This window comes from Thamnophis elegans, chromosome 6 (genome assembly GCF_009769535.1).
Source record: "Thamnophis elegans isolate rThaEle1 chromosome 6, rThaEle1.pri, whole genome shotgun sequence".
Taxonomy (NCBI): domain Eukaryota; kingdom Metazoa; phylum Chordata; class Lepidosauria; order Squamata; family Colubridae; genus Thamnophis; species Thamnophis elegans.
In genome coordinates, this window is record NC_045546.1 from 55,627,144 (window position 1) to 55,653,957 (window position 26,814).

Consider the following 26,814-nt stretch of genomic DNA (forward strand, 5'->3'; position numbering starts at 1 on the left):
CCTAGCAGCTAGAAGAATGTATATATTAATGAATACTTTTTCTAAGGGCTCTCCATAAAAATAACAATATACTTCAATGTATATAGAGCTTCATAGTATTTTACAACACTCTCTACGTCAGTGATCCCCAACCTTTTTATCGCCGCGGACCAGTCAGCCTTTGATAATTTTACCGTGGCCCGCTGAGCGCACGCAGGGGTGGGGGGGCGTTGTTCGCGACGACACATTGATTGTTTATATATCACGTGCGTACCAGCGCGGGGCTCTCTTCCCTGGAGCCTTTGCGCACGGCCCAGGAGCTTTTGCGCACGGCCCAGGAGCCTTTGCGTTGCAGCAATCATGTCCCCCGGCCGCTGCAGCGATCATGTCCCCCGGCCGCTGCAGCGATCATGTCCCCCGGCCGCTGCAGCGATCATGTCCCCCGGCCGCTGCAGCGATCATGTCCCCCGGCCGCTGCGCGGCCCAGTGCCAGGTACTCCACGGCCCGGCACCGGTCCGCGGACCGGGGGTTGGGGACCACTGCTCTACGTGGTTTACAATGTCAGCAATTGCCCCCAAAATATGGGCACTCGTTTTACTGACCTCGGAAAGATAAGTCAGCTCTGACCCTATCAGGACTGAACTCCAGGCAGTGGGCAGAGTTAGCCTGCAATACTGCATTCCAAACTACTGCGCCACCACAGTATAATTCAAAATAATTCACAACATTAAAGAATCATAAATTATAAGGAGCCATTTATGCCATCAAGTTCACTGTCTCGCTCAGTGCAGAACTCCAAGGCAAAACACCACAAAGAGATGGCTGTTTAGCCTCTGCTTGAGCAGACTTAATGGAGAGAAGCTCTCTTTGTATTTGGTTATACTCTTATTGTATAATTTTATTGAACTTTTCTTTCAGTAAAATAGTTCTCTACCTTCATTTTAGTTACACAGACACCTGATTTGCATGACAGTGATTATACAAAGTTATTGAGTACAGAGCCCAGCTACGTAGCCCAGCAAGCTATCTATAGGGTACCCTGGTATCTCTTGGATCTTCCTATCTAAAGCTTAAAAATATAAAATCTATATATTATAAAATATATTATATAAAATATAAAACCACAAATTGTACCTATTCAGAAGCACAAGGGCTAGTTGTGTGATTGTACAGTTTTTCCTGAATTAAATCAATACAATCAAACTCTAAATATAAAAAGAAGTTGATTAGGAAAGATTGAATACAAGGAAGCATGAGAGAAGACAAAAGTTGTACATACAGAATTCCAGGTTAGCCTAGATGAAGTAGTTATTTATCTACTTCTTGAATAAATTATTGGGTTTCAGCACATGTTCAGAGTTCAGAGAATACAACTAAAGAAAGGTCATCTAGGCCTCTTGTTTAGATGTTGTTGGACAGATCTTCCTTGCTAGGTTTCCGCTCCCTTCCTTTTCTTCTTTCATTTGTCCTTTTTCAAATGACAAATTATAGAATACTTAAGATACTATAAGTAAAGAGACTGGCTGTGCTTTGCCCAATCAAACCAAATGCTCATTTCTGATATTGGTCTAGCCAGTAAATTGATCTTCATAACAACCTTTGTGGAATGAGAAATATGTTGCCTAGTTTTCACCAGTTACATTACTGGTAAAAAGAGATATATGGAAAGCCTGTTCTGAAAAACGAAATATAAGTTCAGTCTACTCAGGTTGCCAGCATTGGGTCATTTACCAGATGCTTTAGGAGACTGTAGTGGCTTTATCAAAACCTAATGGTTTGTTACACAATTACATACTAGAATTAACAAATATATTTACAGGCAGTGGAACAATTTACAGAAGTAGTTTCAACAGGACTTAGCAATCCTACACATTTGTTCTGTCCTTTTTATCAGAGAGAGAAAAATTACAGAATCAAAATTCTGTGCAAAGTCAAACTTCCCTGCCTTGTCAAACTTGGGTTACTAAGCCAGCTGTAGCTGGAACCATACCTGGAGATCCCTTTCAGTAGTTAGATGGTAGACATAGCCAACCTTAGCTTTGGTGGTCTCAAAAGCTAAGCAGAGTTAGACTTGGTAAACATTTGGATAGGAGACTTCAAAGTGATCCATTGAAGTACAGCAGTGTATCTTTATAAATAGGTTGGTCTACACAGTAATGAAATAAGCTCAACAGTCAGACTTAAAATAAAGACTATTTTAAATATGTGCTAGAAGTGTCATATATTATGAATACTATTGCCCCAATGGTCCTTAATCTATGCAACACCTCAAAAAAAAACCCTAAAAACAATGAAGAGTTTCCCTAGAATGTTTTGTGCAAAACTAAACATTATTTTGTGGGGGGAAATGGAGTCCATGTAGCATCTGAGTTCTCTGTATGGAAATTGGTCACAAGAAAAAGGAAGGGTTTATTTATTTGCTTTAAGATGCTCCAGGAGGAGCCTTAGGAACCAACATTCTTCCAAGAATACAACACATGACTATGACTAGGAGGGCTGCCTCTTAATTTGGTCCCAACAGATGTTGCTAGAGGGTTAAGAAAACTCTGACAAAACTCATCTCAGAACTATTTTCATAACAACTGCAAAGCACAGCTTAAACCAAGAAAAGCCACAGTGTTGGCTATATATTTTTAAAAGCACATTTCTTTAGAGATCTCTTAGCCTTCATTAGGGGGAAAATCCCATCTAAGACACAGCAGGGAATAACTAAATTGCCTTAAGTTTTTTCATGAATGTATTACATTTATTAATGCATTACTAGCAATGCGGCTGCCTGGTTATTGTATTAAGATGCCCACATGGATTACTGATAGTTTCCATCCCAAATAATACAGAAAACATCACTTGCATTTCAAAAATGGATGGGCAAGCAGAAGTTTATGAAAGCCGCTTTCCAAAATGGCCAATAATCATTTACTGCAGGTCCGTTTCATGAACTATAGCATCAACATCCATTATATGAATATCATACTATAAAATTTTGGAGTAAAACCATTTTAAATCTATCAAATTGTATCAGTAAATTTCTTGAAATTATTGTGCAAATTATCTTTTTCTAGGAAATTAAAATTCCTTGGAATTATTTTATGACAGAACTTTTATAAATGAATGACATGGAGATAATCATTTCTCTCTGATGCTGAACAGGAATGGCTGATATTCAGTAGCTATAAATTTCAGATCAGATACATTATGCATTAGGGAATACAACTATGCATTCCAAATTTTGATACACTCTTCATAGTTGCTGAAATAAGCTTTATTTAATATTTTCTTAAGTAGTTATTATTTAAATAATGGAATTGAAAATTGAAAAGTGCCCAAATTCATTTTCTTGATGAGTCACTATTGGATGCTGTTCTCCATAAAGTTATCAAATCAGAATTTGTTGTAACTTGCAGAACCCTCATTCATGAAATGTAGGACTTCTAAAATAGTATATGGCCGAAATTTGTTTGATGACAAAATTGTAACTTACAATGTATGCTCTTTAGGGATTCTCACGGTCCTATGAAGGGAAAAGTCTATCGCCTGCTGCATTATAACCTTATTGTAGGATACATGTGTACATAAACATACCATCATGCTATTTCATTTTATATTATGCAGAATGAAAGAAATGAGTAAGTTACCTACAGATAATAGTTTCACTACTTATGTAACCTTGATCAATCAAGGCATTTGTGTAATTTTTAAAGTAAGATAGAAAAGTTGCAATCTACGTTAGTCTTTATTTGTATCACATACAGCATTTCCTTTCAACACTAAGAACTGTAGCGGTTAATTCTGCAACGTTTTGACCACTATGCCATAAATGCAGCCAAACTCCTACTTTCAAGCTTATCCTAATTTATGCAAGCTAGACTTCTAATGTAGAGATCACCTTGCAAACCAGCATACTGTTGCCCAGATTCCCTGACCTAGGACTATATACATATGCAGGATTCTTCATTGCATCTTTTTGGAAAGATGTTACATAAAACTTTGTGATAGCCAATTTCCATTGAGAAATTAATGTAATGTATGGTTTTCAGAATCATTGAGGAGTAACTTATGGATCAAGTCTAACTTCTCCTTGGTACATGAAACAAAATAAATAAACAAAAGTATTCTAAAGAAAAAAAAGTATTCTGAAGAGATCCTCCACAAAATAAATATTTAGTTGCCAGTTTCATTTATATTTCCTTGGAATTAACTGATTCTTAATTTTTATAAGCCAAGCACGTAATATACTAGGTTAGAAAATATTCCTTGTTAATAGGAAAATACATTTGTTAGCAGAAACAGGTTTAAGAAAATCATTGGTCAACTTTTGGGCAATTGTTTAAACATACGTTTCCCACTACCTGCCTAGAAAAAAGTACTGTTCACAAATTCAAAGGCAAGATTTATTCATTTTTTCCCCATCAACCATTGGGCTCCTCTCTTTTATTTAATGAGCATACACAGATGATATAAACTGAACTTGGATTTAACAATGTCAAACAGATACAGCATGTAAGGGTTCAGAAATGTTCCCTTTAGATTGAGTGGATAACATGAATTTTCTTCCATGTTTTGCTTAGGACAAATATTTTTCTTTAGCATTTGTTCAGTCTACCGCTTTGTGGTCAGTATCACCTGGAATGGATATTATACTCTAATTTGCACCCGGGTAATAAGCTGCTATGCATTTTTGGTTCCAGAAGCAGAACCCTCCTATCAGTTGCTATGAATGATACAAGTGGATATATGATGTCAGATTGGAAAGGGTTCCTCAATTTGCAAATATCTGCCAGGAACACAGAATGAAATATGAAGGGTAATACGGAGAAATGACCTTTTACCCACCTGGACCCAAATATTTATGACATGATAGAACAGACAAATTGATGAATTAATGACCAACTGGCAAATCAATTTCCATGGGAAGAACTGCTTTCCATCTATTAGATAAGCATTATATTTAATTAGCACGCAGTTTTATAAATATATACCTCATTACAGATTTAGATCAAGAGATGGATTCAGGTTTTAATTTTACTAGGTAAGAGACCATAAAATATTACTTTAACATTAGACTATCTAATTTCAGGTAACACCCCATATTGTCTTATGTGTAGAGTGGTATCTCCATCAGTATAATGGAAATGATATATGAAACAAAGCACATATCACATCACAAACTATCTCCACCCAACTTCCACCCACTTTATTCCATTAGATGCAATGGATTGGTCTATGGAAGCAAAAGCAAAACTTTAAAAAAAAAGTATTTTTTTTTGCTCAGTTAGGCTCTTGTATCCCAGGCAGGCATATCCTAGCTTTACATTGAAGTGTTCTTCCTCTGCTGTTTTAAAAACAGGATAATTGCATTTACTATTTATTACCACTATCTCTTAATTGATCTTAACTCTTCTAAAACCTGCCTCATATCTATTTCCTGCAGCTTATTAACAGTACACATAATTTGCTAAAGTAGCAATGATTTCTCTAAGAGTGTGAAATTGTAAAGGGCTTGGCATTTCCAGTTCCTGGGTTAACATCAGCATGTATCTCATAGTGTAAGCCTTTTATTCCCCGTGTTTGGTTTCCAGCAATTGATTTAGGTTTGATGTCCAATAGGCTTCTGCAAACCCATTCAGAGGTTGGTTGCCTTCTTTCAAGTAAAAGTTAGTAGCTGTACATTTGCTGCTGCTGTTCAGGTTGAACCTGCTGTTGCCCTGTCTGTTGGGATGGCTGGGCCTGAGTCTGCAAGACATCAGTTTGAGGTACTGCCCTCCATGTTAAGGGATGCTGTTCTGATATTTGGCTCCCTAGTGGAGCAATGGAGTTCACCAGAGTTGTTAGGTTTATAAAATGAGCTACTGATGGGGGGTTGGTTGCCTCAGGCTGTGACTGTATCTGGATATCATTTTGGCGGTTGCCATGCAACATGGCAGAACCAGTAACTGTATCGAATGTCACTGTGAGAATAGAATTGTCTAGCTGCAATTGGCGTTCAGGCGTGGCAAGGTGACCTACAGCTACAGGTTGTAGATTTGTAAATTGGGTTCCAGCAGCTGTGGTGATTGGAGTAACACTAATATTGGTCAAACCAACAGAACTAGAAGGAGCTGACACATTTGGATCTCCAAGGGCCACCACCACCTGAAAAAAGAGGGATGAAAATTAGCACTGACACGGCTGAAATTATCAAGGTGATTATTAGAATTGGAAATATAAGAAATATTATATGACAGAATGGAATAATTTAATCTAACGCTGAACCAAAAAAATTGGATAAATGTGATTATGACTGATCTTTATCACTACATTAAGGGTTAAAGGCATTACTGAATACTCAATATGCTTCATGGAAGTAAAATGAACATTTAAAATGAATTTCCTTGGGAAGTATTCATTATGTTAGCAATTCATAAATAGACTCAATCAGGTTTCGATTAAAACGTGAAGCAAAATTCATATTAATGCTAATATATTGAAATAGGATCCTCTTCCTATTTCACAAATTCTCTTCTGCCTGTAGCTGAAATTGTCCGTGGCAACAGAATTACAGAAGTCTTCCATTTCAATACATAAGTAAATAGTTGAGCAGAGTATCAAATCCAGAATGCTGCCTACTGCATACAGGAGTGACTATTTCGACTTCCTGTGGGAGGAGCCTGTCGCCGAGGAGCTCAACGAAGCCCCTCTTAGAGTTCTGGTCTGTATATCTAATTAAGATCAATAGATATCATCCCTTTCTGGCAGAAAGGGACAGGCAGAGCTCAGGTGTTAGGATTTATTTGTAGTTCACAGCCCTTTTTCCTTTTTTTTGGGCTGTGAATGAAGAAGAGTTCTAGCGTAACTGAGCTCTTATCTCCAGCCAGTTCTTCGCAGCTGCCTTTTTGCAGCCCTAGACACCCGACTCCCTCACTCAGGACAATGATAAATTGTTTTTAAGATAATACGAGCGGGTCTTACTCCTGTGAGGTTTTTTTTTTATAACTATCTAAACACCAGCCTTGTTTTTTCTTTGAACGTCTCTGCGCAATTGGGATACAAAATGGCATTTTTACTGTGTTGGTGATTGATGACGTAATTAACTGGCTTTATTTCCCCGGAGACTGCTACTCATTAACAAGCAAAATCTACAAATAATTTAGTGAGAACTGACCAGCTGAAGACACTGTTTATCTGTCTATTCTCAGATTTTATCTATAATGTCTCCCAGGTCTAAACAGGCAAAAAAATCCTCCCCGATTGTGCTGAAAGAACTTGTTAGTAAATCGTTGCCTTTGTCTCCTACGCCACCTACTGGAGATTCTTTGACACAGGAGCTTTTCTTTCAAATAATTAATGACTTTAAGAAAGAGATCAAAGAATTTGTGCTGGATTTATGCGATAAAATACAGACCAAAATTGCCCAAATAAATGCGGATATGTTTGAAACCACGTCTATTTTGACAGATTATATTGAAGAAATGGAGACTAAATTGGAAACTTTGGAGGGGGCTAATTTTAAATTGACTTCTAATATCCAAGCCTTACAACAAGAGATTATGGACACTCAAACACAACTTACAATGATAAATTATAACAGAAAGGCGTCTGCAATAAGAGTCAGAGGACTGCCTGAAAAGAAAGGAGAAAACCTGAAACAGACTTTTGTAGAAGCTTTCAGCCAAGCGGTGGGAGGTCCGGGACTCAATTTTGATTGGAATATTCGAAAAATCTATCGCCAAAATTCGCATATAGCAGAGCAACGACAGCTTCCAAGAGACATAATTATATACTTTTTCACAAAAGAATCCAGAGATGCGATCTCACAAAAGTTTCATAATAGCAGGCTTCGAATCGATGGCCATGATTTGTTCGTCTTTAAAGAAATTCCGCTCCGGATGCTGCAAGCAAGGAAAGGCTACACTTTTTTAACCCAAGAACTCAGAAATCGTCAAATAAAGTATAGGTGGGAGGCCCCAGTTGGAATCACAGTTACATTTGAAAATCAAAGATTTCGCATCAATTCTGTTTCGGAAGCCTGGGATTTTTATTATAAAATTCTGAAGGCGGGGCTTCCTGACTCATTCGGAAACGCGGAAGGACAAGGTGAAGGAAAGACAAGCAGCAAGTTACTTGGTTACAAGAAGGAGGGAGGTGTTCTCCCCCTATTGGAGAGACAGAAGAGCGGAAACTGAGGATTCAGTCATATTTTCAAAGCAGTGGGACATGTGGTTACAAGGGAGAGGGTAGCCTTCTCTTTCCGAAGGGCAGAAGAGTAAGGAACATAGACCCAGCGATGTTCTTAAAATACCTTCTAAGCTTTTGGACTGATTATTTCTGTTTGGTAAATGGTAAAGCTGTGCATTGATGAGGAATCGCTTATTGCTTATTCCAGACAGACATTATACGGGACTTTTATAAGATTTACTTGAATTTTAATCCAAACTGCGCATGAATTGTGGCTTGGGAGGAATGGAGGGGGGAAGAGTGTGGCAGAAAGGAAGGTGGAATGGGATATTGATGAAGGGATCTTGGGATTGAATGAACTGGTATGGATTTTGGGTACACATTTTACGGATTTACATGCTTGAAGTATAACATAAAAAGCTTAGGATTTTAAAGTGAAGAGCGAGATCCTAATCATATCTAATTTCGGTTTGGGTGGAATGGAGATGTGAAATGAAGGGTAGGAAGATGAGTAGCGAAAGTATGACTAGATTGCTCTGTATTTGAAGATAAATTGATTTTTGTATAAACTAATATTTGAATATAAGGTTAAGAAAGGTTTTTTTTGGAGAATTTACAGGAAGATGGGAGTAAATATCAAAGAAGTAAGGGACGAAGACAAAATAAAAATGGAATGATTCACACTGATTAAATTTTAAGAATGATGGGAGGCTGAGCATAATGCAAAAGATTTTTAAGAAGTAAGGGACGATGACAAAATATAAATGGAATGATTCACACTGTTTAAACTTTAAGAATGATGGGAGGCTGAGCATAATGTAAAAGATTTTTAAGTTTTTTTTATTTACTTACTTTTTCGTTTTTTTTTTTTTTCTTTTTTTCTTTTTCGGAGTGTTCTTTTTATTTTATTTTCATTATTATTGTTAATAAGATATTTTGAAGGTGAAGGGTACTGAACTGTGCCGGGTGTGGGACCTGGGAAGTCGGAGGGGGTTAGGGAGGGGGGTTCATTGGGGGTGGGTGGGTGGGTGAAGATATAGTTTCAATACATAGAACAAGAAGAATACACTTGTATACTGTTGATTTTTATATTTTCTTTTTATTTTTCTCTTTTTTTTTCTTTTTGCTTTTTTCCTTTCTTTTTTCTTTTTAGCGTAACTGAATAGATTAAGGAATAGAATACACCATAGTGAGAAGTAGAGGAAAGGAAGAGGGAGAAGTAAGGAGGGAGGAAGAGGGGAATGTAAGGAGGATGAGAGGGGAAGGAGGCGAGAAAGGAAGATAGGAGGGGAAAGGGAAGTAGGAGGGGTGATTGTTGGAGGGAGAAAGGAAAGTTGGAGGGGGAGAAGAAGGGGTGTATGAAAGCGATAGGTCGGGTTTATGAGTTGTGTTTAGGTTGGGGTTTTTCTTTTCTTACTATTATATTTTTCAATATCCAGTATATAAGTGAATGTACAAAATTGAAAATGAAAATGAATAAAACATTTAAAGCAAAAAAATAAAAATAAAAAAAAAATAAGAAAATAGAAAAAATAAATATATAAAATAAAAAATAGGAGTGACTATTTCACCAGAGGGCAAACTTTTTTTTCCTCCCCAAAAGATGTAATTTTTCCTCTGACTGAAGTGAATTTATTCACTGAGGAAGTTTATACCCAGTGGTATCATACAGTCCTAATTTTTATTAATTTTTCCTTCTTTTCTTTTACTTATAAGCATAGTTTACAAATCCATTTGTAAATTCTTAAACATCATTGTGCAAATGCTACACATTAACATATTTGATACAAGTCTCATATTTTTTAATCCCATTTTTTGGTTTGCAAGTGGCACTCACCTGTTGAAGGCTTTGCACTGCTGAATTAGTTTCATCTCCTACATTTCCTGTAAATTCCACTTCTTTTTCTGTATATTCAGTGAAGGCAGAATCCTCAGGAAGTTGTGTTTCCTCTTCTTCGCCAGGTTTGTGCTTCTGTTTATGACCTCGTTTATGAGCCTTTGTATGCTTCCCTTCTGGTAATTCACTTTGTTCCAGAGCTAGATCTGGCTACAGGAAGACATTTCAATGAAATTCAGTACCACCTTTCTCATTTATAGTACTTTAATTCAATAAATGAACTTCATGATAAACTCTAATTTGAAATGGGAAGATTAGAATATTACAAGTAACTTTGATTCTACTTGTTTAGGATTCAACCAAGACATTGCCCATATGAAAATAGCACAAAGGCTACTAAAATTGTATTCGGCTAATTACCCCTGCTATAAATTATCATAGTGTTCAGCTATCTTATATATGTTTGAGACGGAATAGAAATAGCTATTAAACATAATTATAGAACAGACAGAGAGCCAATATGATGTACTAGGTAAAGAGATGGATTAGGACCCAGGTTCAAGTCCATCCCCAGTCACGGTCACAGAGCCTCACAGAGCCTGGGTGACTTTGGACTGGTCAGTTTCTCCAGCCCAACCTACCTTGCTGAGTGGTGGTGGTTGTGGGGAAAATTTGGAGGGAGTGTTATGACTGCCGCCTTGAACTCCTGAAGGGAAGGCGGAGTATAAATCTAAGAAATAAATAAAAATATCACAAATGACACCTGCTGCATTTCCTACCCTTCTGCCTCCACTGTTTAGATTTGTTTGTTTAAATTAGCATTTATTGTAGCTGCTAACCAATGTGGATGGTAATTATGTTCTAATCTGTGAAGTAACAGACCGCTGCTGATTTTTAAAGTGTAACAGATTTGTGGTTTTCTTGTAACTGAACTCCATACTGTATGTATCTCATCAAAGAAGTGCCTAAGATGTCTCCTATCTAAAACTGGAGAAGTATGAGAGTCCTTATCTCTAGAAATTTCAGATCCATCGACTTTAATTTAGATACATATGATTGTTCATATGCTGCATCAATATACAGGTATTCTTATTCAACAAATGGTAAAATGTATGACACCAAATGTATGTCTAGTATACCTAAAAGCAATAAATTTTGTTTTTGCTACTGAATTTGCAAAATCTCTATCCATAGGATAAAAATCTGTATTCTGAAAATGTTTCCTGATTAAGCTCCGGAGAGCCCCCAAGCATGTATGCTTGGATAATTCTTTTTGCAAGCTATGGGCTTTCTCTTTATAATACAATATGAAAATATGTGATTGAACACAGCATCTTATCTGACTACATCTGAACTTTACCTGCACAATTCCTATAGATGAAGCATCAACAGTTGTGGTCTCTGACAGCTGCTCCAAGTCATCAATCCTAACTGAAAGAACCTAAAATTAAAGTATAACCCAAAAAACATTATTTTGCAGTTATGTAGAAAAGATAGTCACTCAGTAAAAAAGAATGCAGTGGAGACACAGGAAACATAGAAAAAAAGAACCAGGTCTGTTTTTTGACTGAAACCAATAGCCATGATTTCTTCTTTGTTCTAACATTAACAGCCATTTCATTGTTCTGTAGCAAAGAAAGAGAGGGAAGGGTCTTTCCACTGATTAAGTCACTGACAGCGAATTTTTGAGGTCCTTTCCTCTCTGAATTGTTTTCATCCAAACTAGCTACAAAACTATAAGTAGATGCAAAATGTTTTATCTTTCGGTCCCAGAATTTATGGATGAAGGTTGTAAAAATGCAAACTTAAAAAAAATGCTCTCAGTTGGTTCATTTTATAGGCATGTCTTAAATATTTTGAACACGTCAGCTTCCTCAGTCCCTGGATGAAGCTGTCTACCTGAATACGTTTCAGTCAGGTTTCAGGCCCGGATACAGCATGGAGACGGCATTGGCGTTGCGTTGGTCGATGATCTCTGGCGGGCGCGGGACAGGGGCTGCTCCTCTGTCCTGGTTCTATTAGACCTCTCAGTGGCTTTCGATACCATCAACCATGGTATCCTACTGCGACGACTCGGGGGGTTGGGAGTGGGGGGCACCGTTTTATGGTGGTTCTCCTCCTACCTGTCGGATTGGTCGCAGTTTGTGTTGACTGGAGGGCAGGGATCGACCCCGAGGCACGTCACTTGTGGGGTGCCTCAGGGGTCAGTTTTTTCACCCCTCCTGTTCAACATATATATAAAACCACTGGGTGAGATCATCCGTGGTTTTGGGGTATGATATCATCAATATGCTGATGATACCCAACTTTTCATCTCTACCCCAAACCACCCAAACGATGCCCTCGACGTGATGTCCTGATGCCTGGAGGCTGTGCGGATGGTTCCACCACAAAACCGCGATGCCCTTATCCGCACCGACATAAGCGCGGAGGCAAATCCGCGGCGTCTGAAGCGCTAAGAAAAAAACGACCCTACCGCCGCGACAACAGCGCGGCGACAGAAGGGCATTCTACATGCTTCGTTCTTTGCCTCCAAAGGTAGCCCTCCTCCTCCAGCTGACAGAGGCAGCGGGCACGGGGCAAAGCGGGCTGCCCAGCAGCAGCAGCCTGCGGGAAGGGTCCAGCTCAGCCGCGGGGGGCAGCAGGAAGCCCGAGCGGGGCCGCCGACGCCGGCGGTGGAGGAGGACGCAGCAGCGTCGGCGGCTGAGGCTCTCCCAGGGCCGGTGAAGTGGGCTTGCCCGGCAGCGGCCGCTGCCCGTCCAAGGAGATGTTGTTGAGGAAGAAGAGGGCGGCCTGCCTCCGCTGGGCAAGCCTGCTTCGCCGGCCCTGGGAGAGCCTCAGCCGCCGCCACTGCTGCGTCCTCCTCCACCAACGGCGTCGGCGGCCCCACTCAGCCCCCCCGCAGGCTTCCTGCTGCCCCCCGCGGCTGTGCTGGACCCTTCCCGCGGGCTGCTGCTGCTGGGCAGCCCGCTTTGCCCCGTGCCCGCTGCCGCTGTCAGCTGGAGGAGGAGGGCTACCTTTGGAAGCAAAGAACGAAGCATGTAGAACGCCCTTCTGTCGCCGCGCTGTTGTCGCGGCGGTGATGACGCGCGGTGATGACGTCGCGGCTTTAGCGACGCGATTTAATCTCCGCTATTTTGCGTAGCGCGGTTTTGTCGTGCCACGGTGCGGATCTCGATGGGGAGGAATAGGCTCAAGCTCAATCCCTCCAAGACTGAGTGGCTGTGATTTCCGTCATCCTGATTTGTGCATCTTGTTCCATCTTTGATGATAGGGGGAGAAATTTTAGCCCCCTCAGAGAGGGCCCGCAATCTGGGCGTCCTCCTGGATACGTGGCTTAGTTTAGAAGAACACCTGACGACTGTGACCATGGGGGCCTTTTACCAGGTTCGCCTGGTACGTCAGTTGCGTCCCTTCCTGGATCGGGATGCACAGTCACTCATGCCCTCGTCCTTTCTCGCCTGGACTACTGTTAACGCTCTCTACATGGGGCTGCCCTTGAAGAGCACTCGGAGGCTTCACCTGGTTCATAAAGCGGCTGCGTGGGTTATCATGGGGGCACCTAGGTGCTCCCATGTTACACCCCTTTTAGGCGGCCGGCACTGGTTGCCGGTTGTCTTCCGGGTGCGATTCAAGGTACTAATTATGATCTTTAAAGCGCTTCATGGCTTAGGCCCAGGGTATCTGCGAGACCACCCACTGCCACTGGTAGCCTCCCACCGTCCAGTGCGATCCCACAGAGTTAGCCTCTTCAGGGTGCCGTCAGCCAGACAGTGTCGGCTAGCGACCCCCAGGGGGAGAGCCTTCTCTGTGGGAGCGCCTTTTCTCTGGAATGAGCTGCCCCCGGAGCTTTGTATAATCCCCCACCTCCGGTCCTTCCGACGCGCCCTAAAAAGTTGGCTTTTCCAGCAAGCCAGCCTGGCCTGAACAAAACAAAATAAATTATTGAGCATTGTTAATTTTAATTCAATTTTTTTAAAATGTTATTGTCAATTCTAATTGGGTTTGTTTGGGATATTCTATTTAATTTTTTTAAACTTTTGTATTATGTGTTTCTTTTAATGTTGTACGTCGCCTTGAGTCCTTGGGAGAAGGTCAGCATATAAATCTAATAAAACAAACCAAACCAAATCAACATCTACTCAAGTATGTCCTTCTTTCTCTTCTTGTTAAAAGACAACATTTAAAATGCCAGAATATTTAGACAAGAGCCCTAAATACTATATCAGGAAAAGATGACTTTCTATTTTAACTTACTAATGTTAGGAATTAGTCCTTTCTATTTCTCCCAAATTAAAAACCATGGTCCATGTGGTCTATGTGCAGAGTACACTGCATTATGTATTAACCTTATTGAGATCAGAAGAATCTTAATAATCACCACAGGAAAACAAGTGAATTATTGCAGGGCTTTCCAACCTTGGCAATTTTACCACTTGTGGACTTGGAGACTTTATGCTGGCTGAGGAATTCTGGGAGTTGAAGTCCATAAGTGGTAAAGTTGCCAAGGTTGAAGAGACCTGAGTTATTGGATTGCTATTAGTGTTCCAGAACAAGAATCTATATTTCTTATGTGTCTCTAAGGAAGCCAACAAAAATTCTGATTTGTTAATTTGCCACTATACTCACCTCTGGGTGTTTTCTTCTCATGTGACGGCTCATTGAAGCTCTAGTAGACACTTTTGTCCCACAGAGTTGACAATTCTGAGCTTCTACTTTATCATGAGTCAGCTGGATATGTTTTTGAAGCATGTAATCTGTGACATACTTTTTATCACACACTGAGCATGTCCACTGCTTCCCCACTATTAGTAAAAAAAACACATTTTGTATTAATATGTAATCACACTTTCTGATACGCAATCTCTGAGTACCATATTTTTCAGAGTATAAGACGCACCAGAGTATAAGACCCACCAAGGTTTTGAAGAGGCATTTTTTAAAAAAAGTAGGTAGGTAGGTAGATAGATAGAAGGAGAGGGAGAGGGAGAGGGAGAAGGAGAGAGAGAGAGAGAGAGAGAGAGAAATACAGTAGGTAGGTAGGGAGAGAGAGTGTGCGTAAGTAGGTAGATAGGTAGGTAGAGAGATAGAGAAACAGAAAGAGAGAGAGAGAAATACAGTAGATAGGTAGGGAGAGAGAGAGAGTAGGTAGGTAGGTAGGTAGATAGAGGGAGAGGGATAGAGAGAGAGAGAGAGGGAGAGAGAGAGAGAAGAAAAATACAATAGGTAGGTAGGTAGTGAGAGAGAGAGAGTAGGTAGGTAGGTAGATGTTTCCAGGTATATTTATCCATGTGCTGGAGAAGGAAATCACGGACTTTGTTTCTGCTGGCACAGCACTTGATCAATGTAATTCTCATCAATCAGTTAAAGAGCTTTCCAAAAGGGAAAAAAAAGGTTTTACACTCTGCAAACCTTCCAAACACAGCCTGTTTTTCGCAAAAATGGGCATGTTTTTTTTTCAAATAAAAGGCATGAATAGCCTGGGGGGGGGCTTGCAGAGTGCTCGGGGGGGGGGCAAAAACAAGCAAAAAAATGGCCAGTTTTTCACAAAAATGGGCCGTTTTTTGTCAAAAAATTGCATGCATAGCCTTATAGAGAGGCTTATAGAGTGCTGCTGGGGGCTGGGGGGGGGGGGAAACGGCACATTTTTTGCTTATTTCTGTCCTCCCTAGCCCCCAGCAGCTCTCTGAAAGCCTCCATAAGGGTATACACAGCCATTTTGGTGAAGGGGCGGGGCTTCGAGAGGCCAAAAATCCTATATTCGATGAATAAGACGGACCCAGATTTTCAGCCTCGTTTTTGAGGAAAAAAGGTGCGTCTTATACTCTGAAAAATACGGTACTTCAATTTTAGCACTGTTTAATGAGTTTATGATGAAAAAATGGAACAGAGAACCTCTGACCCTGTGAACTATTCTGAATTATAAACCCTAGCAGCTTCAGCTTAGTATGGCACTGATTAGTTATTTTGGGAATATTAGTTTAACACCATCTGGAAGACTGTAAGTTCCTCATTTTTGGAGCAGAACTCAACTTGATCTTTGTCTGATGTTTGCGAGCTTAACTTGTAGGAATCCTAGAAAGAATAATCAACAGCAAAGCAGATCATTGCAATACAATACTTCTCAGAAGCATCAGTTCAGGGAAGAAGGAATGTAGGCATTATAGAAAATACATTACAATAATGCATGAAGCAGGCATTTATTAACTGATTAATATGGAATCAAAAAAGACAGAACAATGTAAGAGATGAGGAAGATCTATTTTTTTATTTTAGAATTAATATTTTAACATTTACCTGTGTGAATTAGTTTATGGGTTTCCATTGTGTTCCTCTCACTAAAGGTCTTTCCGCAGAGTTCACACATGAAGTCTTTGATCCCTGCTAATTAGAAACTATGGTAAATACCAAAATAATGGTTTCTTATAGAGCTGTATATCAAATATAAAATTGTATTTAACAATAATATGCCTCTCTTTAGCACTAAAAGAATTCAATAGGAATAAGAGTTCTGGAAAAAAAGATTGTTTGGGACGCGGGATAAGCTGCTCTCTATATCATACCAACGACAGCCTGCTTTTGCTCGTTCATTGGTTTCATGCGAAACAAGTCTCAGGATTGGACTGGCAATGTTGAATTTAGCATGATTAAGGACAATAAACCCAAACTTCAACTTTGTAGGGTATGATTGCTGCAGATAAGCAGTTTGTCTTTTTAGACTGGATCTCTTTCACCAAAGAAAGAATGGATCATGTTTTGTTGGCAAGGGAGTACATCTTAGGGAAGGGGGGAGGATTCTCTTATATATTTCAAAAATCCAAATATCCTTCAGATTTTTGTAATGAGTTCTTCCATTTATGTTAGCAAGCCTTTTTTTTAAAAAAAAAAACTTTTTTCAATCTATTCTCTGGAGTTTAGCAAATATGCTAAAATGCATTGCTTTAAACTGGCTTTATTATTGTTTTTGTTATTTGTTGTGTTTTGGTGTGAATATATTAAGTATATTTCAGTGTATCGCTTTACTGATGTTTCATTTGGTAAAGAATGTTAACCATAATCGTGTGTGTGTGTGTGTGTGTAGCCACGTCAAAAATATAGCAGCTCAAACTCTTTGGATATTTCCTAGGAACAACTGTCTGCGTATACAATTGTACTGTTTACTCCTGAAGATACCTGAAGTATAATTGCCATAAAAATGAACTGACATCACTTTAATTTAAAGCCTATCAACTTCCAGGCAATTTGATTAATTCTCTGCAGGGTCCACAAAACACCTATCAATGGGGCTCACCTGTGTGCCTTTTATAATGCTTAAGCATGTTGACTTTCTGTGCAAATTTCCGATGGCATTCCATACATTCGTACTCCTTTATCCCTTTATGTAGCTTCATGTGGTGTCGCAAAGCATGCTTTGTTTTCATTCCTGCAAGGAATAAACTATGCTAAAACATGGCAGGCAAGCCTTATTAAGCTCATTTGGTTATATTTTATTTATTATTACATTTGTATCTTGCCTTCCTCCAAGAGCTCTGGATAGCCTACATTGCACCCTCTCCTCCAGTTTTTTCCCAGAACAATCCTGGGAAATAGGTTAGGTTAAGAATGAGTGACTGTCCTGAAGTTGTCTACTGATAGAGAAATAGCAGTTAGACGTATCTGATCTTAGTCTATTTCCTCTTCTAAATAGGGTGGCACTGCTGATCTTCTGAAAACCAAAGATGTACTCCACAATATATGTAATTGCTGTTTTCATTCATTGAAGCTGGAGCAGGCAAGAAAGAGACCTTCAGAGCAATATTCATGGGATACATGTAATTTATAGCACTCTGTAACCCAATGCAGCCAAAATCAGAGTCTGAAGACACAGACTAATCTATTTTATAATGTTTTACAAAAATGACTTTAACCCAGAGTTACTCTATGAGTATTTATTAACAGTAGTCGGCCAATAAGGCTTCTGATGCAGTTGTCCTTCTACAGAAAATGCTATGAAACAGAAAATGGGATGCAGCATTTTGCTGGTTCTGATAATGAATTTTCTAACCTATCTGTAAATTGTTGAGTGGGAACTTCAACTCTCCTGATTTCCTGTTTGTAGAGATATGCATATATCCCTCTGAGAGTTCCCCAACTTTTCCAATGTCAAAGATTAAATTAGGACTTTCAGAGGCCTGATTTCTAGGAAAGAATGATCATTGGCTTACTGAAAGGTCTTTTTCTGTGCACTGCGGGAGAATTAGTCTGGTTGCCCAAGGACTGAGTTCAAATTCTTTGGCCACGCCTCCTGCTCCTCCTTAAGGCCAGTTTTTAAACAATGCCTGGAACTGGAAGCTGTGATGATATGGCATGGAGATTGTCTAGTGTTCCCGAACCCTGGGCCTGCACTAGATCAGGGTGGGGTTGGATTCTCCCGCAGCACATAGAAAAAGACCCTTCAGGTAAGCCAATGGTCATTTTCCTGTGCACTGCTTGGAGAGTCCAAGCATGGGACATACCCATGTTAACTGTTCCCAGGGCATGTAGAAGATGAGGCCAAGGGTTCGGCTGCAGAATGAACTTGCTGCAGCACCTGTCTGCCAAGTCTCAGCTGAGGCAAACATGTCCAACTTATAGTTCCGGACAAATGGAGATGGTGATGACCTCCCTGCAAATATCCTCTATTGTCGCCTGGATCGCCCACGCTGCCGTTGCGGAAGCACTCCTCGTGGAGTGGGCAGTGATGTTGCATGGAACTGCCCTGGACTGATGCTCGTATGCCAGGGCAATGCAGGCCCTCAGCCACCTGCCGATGGTGGATGATGTCACCTTCTGCCCCATTGACCCCGACTGGAATGAGACAAACAATGCCTCAGACCTGCGGAACTCCGCAGTTCTCTTCAGATATCTGCGCAGAGCCCGCTGCACATCTAGAGTATGCCAGATACGTTCTCTGGGATGCCTGGGTTGCGGGCAAAAGTCTGGTAAAATAACCTCCTGCGATCTGTAAAACCAAGTGTTAATTTTGGGAATAAATGAGGGGTCCAAGTGGAGTACGACCCTGTCAGGATGAGTAATACATAAATCATTCCGAACAGACAGAGTCGCCAACTCCAATATCTTCCTTGCCGAAGTGATGACAATGAGGAATACAGAGCCAGATGTCTGAGATTAACAGAACTGAGCGGTTCGAAAGGAGAAGTCAGGGCCCATAGAACCATGGGGAGATTCCACATAGGATAGCGGTGAACCACTGGAGGTCGCAAATTTGAGGCGCCCTTGAGGAAGGTATGTACCCTTGGCAGCGTGCTGAGGGTCTGGGATGGATGCTCTGCCCAGACGGTAGAAAGTGACACCACCTGACACCAGAGGGTGTTCGGGGCAAGACCCTTGTCCAGGCCCTCCTGCAAAAAGTCCAAGACACGTGGCACTGAGGCAGTGACCGGGTCAAGAGCAAAGGCAGAGCCCAGTTGGCAAAGGTGGCCCAAGTCAAATAGTAAATTATGATGGTTGAGGGCCTCTGGCCGCCTGGATAGTTTGGATCATCTTGGTCAAAAAGTTGTCCCTCCTCAGGCGATCCCCCTCAAATGGCAGGCGGCCAACTGCAGCCACTGGGGGTCTGGGTGAACAATGGCCCCTTGGCTGAGGGAGACCTGGTTCTGAGGGATGTGCCAGGGATTCACCACCGAAAGACTGACGAGATCAGCATACCAAGACCTTCTGGGCCAATGAGAGGCCAACAGGAGCACTTCTGCCCCTTTGGCAATGATCTTGTGAACCACTTGTGGAAGCAGAGACGGGAAGGCATACAGTAGTCCGGGCGGCCACCTGCAGTGGAGGGCATCTGTCCCCTCCACCCGGGGAAAATGAAAGCGGGAGAAGTGGGGAAGCTGCGTGTTCTCCTGACTGGCAAACAGATCGACTGTCGGAATCCCGAACCTCCAGGTCAGTTGGTGAAATAGGTCCGGATGCAGGCGCCACTCTGAATTGTCTATGGTGGTCCTGCTCAGCCAGTCTGCTTGAGTGTTGTCCACTCCCGAGATGTGGTCTGCCTGAATTGACTGAAGATGTTGCTCCGCCCATCTGCCCAGGGCCTCCACCTCCGCCATGAGGGAATGGGAGTGCATCCCCCCCTTGGCAGTTATTTTGGGCCTTGGTGGCCACATTGTCCATCATCAACAGGATGTGGTTGTGTTGAATGTCCCGTCTGAAATGGTGAAGGGCGAGTGTTGCTGCTCTCAGTTCCAGCCAGTTGATGTTGCGGGCTGATTCCTCTCGAGACCACCTACCCTGAGTCACCTGATTGTCGAGGTGAGTGCCGCAGCCAGATAGGCTTGCATCTGTAGTCACCACCAGTCACTCCGGTTCCTTGAACAAGAGGCCTCTTTTGACGGCCGGAGATAGTCACCACTGCAGGGAGTTCCTCACCTTCGGGGGGAGCCAAACTAATGCTGGGGAGCTGTTCCTGTTGGCTCTTTGGTGTGGTAACAAGAGCCACTGGAGTGCCCTTGCATGGAGCCTTGCCCAGGGAACCACTGATATGCAGGATATCATCATGCCCAATAGCTGGGATAGACGAATGACCGGCACCTGCCATGCTCCCTGCACCTTGAGAACAAGGGTCCTTAGACCGTCTAACCTTTCCTGCGATAGATGAACCTTGCAAGCTATGGTGTCTATCTCTGCTCATAGGTGTAGGAGCCTGGTGGTCGGCTCCAAGTGGCTCTTCTCCAGGTTTACGGAGAACCCGTGTGCCTGGAGACTTCTCATGGTAGCGCGGAGGTCGTGGACCACCTGTTCCCTGGATGACGATTGAACTAAGATGTCATCCAGGTAACAGACTAGTTGAACAGGCCTCCTTCTGAGGTCTGCTGCTACAACTGAGAGAATTTTGGTAAAGGTCCTGGGTGCTGACGACAGGCAAGACCCTGTATTGGTAATGTTGGCCCGCGTAGAAGAACCTCAGGAACTTTTGATGATGAGGCCGAATTGGTATGTGTAAGTATGGCTCCTTTAGATCTACCAATGTCAGTAGGTCCCCGTGCCTTATCCCTGCAAGAATGGTTTTCAGGGACTGCATTTTGAACCTCCTGTACCATATGTGGTAATTGAGGTTCTTCAGATCTAATATTGCTTGCCACCCCCTGAGCTCTTCAGCACCAGGAATAGGATGGAGTAAAATCCCCTCCACTCCTGATCCTCTGGCACCGGCTCTATGGCATTGATGTCCAAGAGACGCTGAATCTCCATTTGCATGAGCTCCCTCTTGGTTGGGTAGGAGGAAGTGGGGCAGTGGACGAAGTTACTCGGGGGAAGGGAAATTAACTCAGGGGAGAAATCCTGTCTCCCGTCTGTAGGACCCAACAGTCCAACGTGGTGAGCTCCCATTAGTCGGTGAACTGCTGGAGTCGCCGCCCCCCCCCCATGGGAGACAGACCGTGCTGGTCACTTGGTCTTCCAGAAAGGTCTCTGGGAGGCTCCTCCATGGTTAGATCTATGGTAGGCGTACTGTTGTCTGCATCTATCTTGAAAGAACTGCCTGTCCTAAAACCTATCAGAAGATTGGGAATATGGCCTGTGGAATGTTGGGGCGTTGAAAGAGGAATAAGATGCCTGAAAGGACTGCTCCTAAAATAAGGTTGGGACTTCCTCTCCTGCTTTTTTGCACTGGTGGGAAGAACCTTCTTATCTTTGGATTTGATCAACACCAAATCCAAGATCTCTCCAAATAGTTTGTCGCCTTTAAAGGAGACAGAGGCCAACTTCCACTTTGACTTCATATCCACTTGCCAGTGACGGAGCCAGAGAAGGCGTCTAGATGTTACATGAGACACCAGTGCCCTGGAAGCAAATTTAGCCGCATTTAATGATGTCCCAGCTGCATACTGGGATGCTGCAATAATCTTATTTACGTCTTGACATAGACGTGTGTACTCTGCAGGTAACCTAGCCTGCAGATCTTTCAACCAAAGGATGGAAGTCCTATTAAAGAAGGAGGCAGAAGTAAAGGGCTTAAAGGCCCAGGCTGCCGCTTGATGAGTTTTGTGACAAGCCTTTTCTGCCTTCCTATCCTCTGACTTAAGGCCCTCCATAAGGTCAGCAGGAAGAACTGAATTAGATGTCAAGGAAGCCACAGGAGGATCTACAGGGGGTAATTTGAAACATTTTCCCAAGTCTCCTCCACTGAATAGAGTTTCTTGTCCCCTCCACTGGGAGCGGCAAAGGAGCCCGGTGGGTCCATTGGCGTTGTACCATGTCCAAAAACAGTTCAGGCATGGGAACCAGATCCTGAGCCAGAGCCTGCTTCTTGAACATGCTGTCCCTGGGATTAGGAACGTCCGCTCCGGGGGTTCCCTGACCAGTCTGAGGGGACACGCCAAGTTGCGTGATGGCGTTTGCCTTATGCAATATGGACTTGAAGATAGTGGGTTTGAATAATCCCGAGAATACAGGGGTGTCAGGGGGAAGATTCTCGTTTTCAGACAATTCCTGATCATCCTGGTCCTGCTCGTCCCCAACAGAAACCTTGCTGATGACAGAGGATTCCAAGGATGGACGCCTCACCCTTCGCATGGATGCCCCAGCTTTCTTCCTGAGCCCACTTTCTGATTGGCTAGTCTTGTGCTGAAGGCCTTCAGCTATGCCCCATGAAATGGCATGTGTAATCATCTCCTGCATTTCAGAAGACATGCCTGTCACTCCCTGTCCTTCCTGGAGTGATGTCTAGCCTGAGGAAGGGGGGGAAGAAAGCTCTAAGCTAGAAAGCCTGGGGGGGGGGACTTAGGAGGAGAGCCAGGCTCCGATTGGAAATAATGGCCTGGAGTGCTGGGCCCCCTCACCGAGTTATCAGAGGACAAGTCTGTCCTCACCCTCCTCTTCCAACACCTGCAGGGGGCCAGGAGGAACAATGGGGGGGGGGATCTCCCTCCTCCCGAAGCCCTGCAGATCTGCCTTGGCGTGGGGGCAGTGGGACTGCTTCTACTGAGGCCTTGCCCTTGCCAGCCATCTTGCTCCTCTCCTTGGCCTTGCCCCTGGTGTTGGCCCCAGGTGGGCCAGAGCTACCGTGTCCTAAAGGCTCAGGCTGCTTCAATGTGGTGGTAGGCATCCTGTAGGCTCAGATGAATCTGCCAGCTGGAGCCCTCTCACAGCAGCCAATAGGGAGGAAAGTGTTCTTGTTGGGAAACAGCACCCAAGCACGCCTTGTTTCCAAGCCTCAGCTCCCAGCCGTGTAGTTTCGCTTTCACCGCTACCAACGTTGCTGTGGGAGGCGGAGGCTGCACAGTAGAAGATGGTGGAGAGGTGGAGGACTTGGAGAATGACCACGTGGTGGCCAAAACAGTGCGGCTGCCTGGAAACAAAATGTAAGGCTTGGGTGGTAGCAGCGCTGCCAGCGACCTGGACAACGCCCACACACCACCTGGCGGCGATCCTCCTAGGAGCTGAGTGGTACAGACAGGTGTTGCCAACAAAAGCGTGTGAAGTGGAGGCTTACGATTGGCCGCCATGTGAAGAGGGGGGCGTTCCAAAATGGTGGCTGCAGCCACAATAAATCTGTGTGCTCAATTTGACGAGTCTAAGCTGAATTAAATTAAAACAGCTGGAGCCCACTTAAAAGCGTCTAAGTTAGAAATCTGGCCTTAAGGAGGAGCAGGAGGCATGGCCAAAGAATTTGAACTCAGTCCTTGGGCAATCGGACTAATTTAGCCCATGCTTGGACTCTCCAAGCAACGCACAGGAAAATGTGCAGGGGGCACTTCAGGACTTCTGTTGTTAGTGCCACAAATTTCTTGCCTCTTTTAGCACCATTCAAAGATGTACCAAGTGACTGGTCTTGACTACTGAAATTATAAGATCCATGTAAGGTCATTATACAGTATGTACATAAGCATAACCAACTTCAACCTATGACTCCATGTGGCTTATAGCATAACACACAACAGACATAATACATTACAAATAGATTTTTAAAAATCTTAATTATCAGATTTGCTAAGAAAAATAGGAGTAAATACTACTGTATTGGAGTGAATTCAAAATAAGTATAATTACATTGCCCCAAGCAGTTTAATTTATGTTGTACTATGGAGAGCACTGAAAAAGATGAGAATGGACCAGAGTCATCCTTTTGTCCACAGCGTCAAAAACATAACAATCCCCTCTTGCTCTGGGACTAAGAAGAGCTCACTGTCGTGGCCAAGGCGAGAGGGACATTGCTGTTTTGTTGAAGTTTCATAAAAATCAGATGGACAACCCATTCTGCGACAGACGCTGGTGATTTAGCCAATCTGGAGATGTGATAAGTAATGCCTTTTGTATATTTCACTGATATGGACACTGAAGGCCCTTCAACTGGATTCATCCTAACTATTTCAATGGTTCTAGCTGTAATTTTGCCATTTTACACCAGTTGGCAGTACTTTTTCATCTGGTCCAAGTCCAATTTTAGGATTAGTGGCACTGCTCTTCAATTTAGTTAAGATGACCAGCAATGCTGATTCATAATGGGGCTATGTTCCATGCCTAGTCCTGTTTTGTAAATGAGCTGCCTATACTTTTAGACTGGCATTTATGGCTATTTTCTATTCTTTAACTGTCCTCCTGAATGGCATTCCTGTGCCAGACTGACTGGGACTAACCACCAGCACAGGATTTAATTTACCTTATTTGGCATCATTACACACAAGTGGGTTCTGCTAAGAATCTGATCCTGAAACCGGAGAGGGAGCCATCTGCAATCTGCAGTAGAGACAGACATGTTCAATGGGAACATGTCCAAAACTATAATAATCATGGCCTGCAAACTTGCCAGTTTCATAAGGAACAGTCTTCTGAATACTACGATTTTCTTCCTATTTTGAGAGTTTGTTCCTGGAACAGGAACAGCTTTCTTTCTTGTATGTCTACAATGATATTAATTGTTATGATTAATAGCTGGCACATACCTAATGTCAGCTTTCTGAAGTGGCCAACTAACTCTGCCTAATGCTAAGGCCAACTCTGTGGCTAAGATTCCAGAGCAGACCTGAACCAAGAATGCATCAACATAGCTATAATATCTTACTCCATTTCAGAATCAATAAGAATGTGCTTAGGACACCACATACAAGCCTAACAGAAATGAAGCACAATATCACACTGTAAGATCACATTTTCATATCAAATTAAATGCTCAATTTTAGTATTTTGTGAAAAAAAATAATGTCATTTAAATAGCCATGGAAATTCATATTTTCATGCTTTACAGATAAGATACCATACCTTTACCACATTCTGCACATAGATATTCTCGGATGTTATCATGGACTCTCATGTGTTCTTTTAACATGTCCTTCCTTGCAAATGACTTGCCACATTGTTCACAAGCATGACTTTTCACCCCTTCACAAAAAAATCATATTTTTATTTCTTTAATAATAATAATAAAAAATCAACAACAATGTCCCCTTAAATTTAAAAAAAACAACCAAAATCCTTCCTATTCCCCCAAGTAAAAGATTGAAAAGGCAGAGGCAAATACAAGGAAATCTAAGTGTCCTTTATTAGTTACAGAACTGAACAGAAGAAAGAATTTTAAGGTGTGGCAAGGTACAAGTGAAAGTAAAAGAATACTTATTATGAGAGGGGGAGGAAGGAGAGATTTAAAAATGCAGTATCAGAACGACTAAAGCAAATAAGAAGATATTTTAAAATGTTGAATATATTAAGTTAGAGGGTAGAAAAATGACCACAACAGGTTTCTATTCTAGATGGGATCCAGATGGAATATCCAACTAAAGCAGAGGTTAGAGAAGGGAAAACCATTACTGCCTCAGTTGTCCAACTGCTACAGCAGTTTTTCCTCTGGTCTATTGTGAACTCGCCTCCCCCACCCACACATACACCCTACCTTGCAAGGATGACTTGAACAGAACAAAAGCAACAAATGTGGACAATGTTACCACTTTAAAACACAATATAAAGCAAAGACTGAACTGCCCCTCTGTTATAATTTGCATGAGTTTTGTCTAGTGTATAAACATCCTTCTAATCCATACCAGCAAAATGTAGGTATTTGAAAGCGTTTCAATTTAAAAACAATCAATATTCATTCGCTTTTCCCAACTATAGGATTTATTTATAGATGAGCAAAACCTTTCTTATTCAGAAAGAAGAAATAGAACACGTTTACCTGTATGAATAAGTTTATGTCGTTCTAAATTTCCTATGCTGTTAAAAATTCTTCCACAGATTTCACATGGATGAATATATCTAAAATGGGAGATAAGGATCAACTTCTAAGATTTTTGTAGGATAATTTTTTATTTGAAAAGAAATATTGGAAATAACTTATTATAACAATACTATGGCTATAACAATACCACTTGGAACTGTACAAATACCTACTTGTACATTTCAGTAAATTTCCCTATCTAGCTCAGCCTTCTTTAACATATTTCCCATATTTTCCACCACATGTCCTTTGGGAGTTCTAGTCCCACTATATCTAGCAAGATGTTGATGTGAAAAGGGCTGGCTTGGCATTCTGAAAAATATGGATTCCTGCCCTGGAAGTATCTTCTGCTATTTCTCATTCTTTTCTCCTTCCCTGCGCATAGAGATGTTTCCGGAGGCTATTTCTGAGGCACACTCTAGTCACAATGTCTTGATAGGATCAAATGAAGAAGCATTTTCAATTTTATTATGCTGTTATTGTTATGACAGTTTTTTTATGCCTTCTAGTCAGTGTTAACTCTGAATTAGTTCCTGCAGTTTTCTTGGTAAGCTTTGAGAAGTGGTTTGCCATAGCCTGTTTTCTAGGGCTGAGAGAGAATGTCTGGCTCAATGACAGCCAGTTGGCTTCCTGCTTAAGAATGGACGAGGACTCACA

At 42.0% G+C, this 26,814-nt stretch overlaps 1 protein-coding gene across 6 annotated transcripts in view; it reads right to left on the reverse strand.

Moving 5' to 3' along the window:
* Positions 1–4,633: 4,633 nt before the first annotated feature.
* PRDM15 (PR/SET domain 15) overlaps positions 4,634–26,814 on the reverse strand; it is a 58,539-nt gene continuing 36,358 nt past the window's right edge. For 4 of the 6 annotated variants that reach the window (XM_032219551.1, XM_032219549.1, XM_032219552.1 and 1 more), the window contains 8 exons: positions 26,116–26,195; positions 25,206–25,325; positions 17,263–17,394; positions 16,269–16,355; positions 14,601–14,776; positions 11,332–11,412; positions 9,972–10,181; positions 4,634–6,112 (listed from right to left, as the gene is read on the reverse strand). In XM_032219551.1, coding sequence (XP_032075442.1) covers positions 5,636–6,112; positions 9,972–10,181; positions 11,332–11,412; positions 14,601–14,776; positions 16,269–16,355; positions 17,263–17,394; positions 25,206–25,325; positions 26,116–26,195 — 1,363 coding nt within the window. In that variant the 3' untranslated portion in view covers positions 4,634–5,635. Of the gene's footprint in view, positions 6,113–9,971; positions 10,182–10,612; positions 10,702–11,331; positions 11,413–14,600; positions 14,777–16,268; positions 16,356–17,262; positions 17,395–25,205; positions 25,326–26,115; positions 26,196–26,814 lie in introns of those variants that run through there. The other 2 variants (XM_032219550.1, XM_032219554.1) reach the window with 2 other exon arrangements.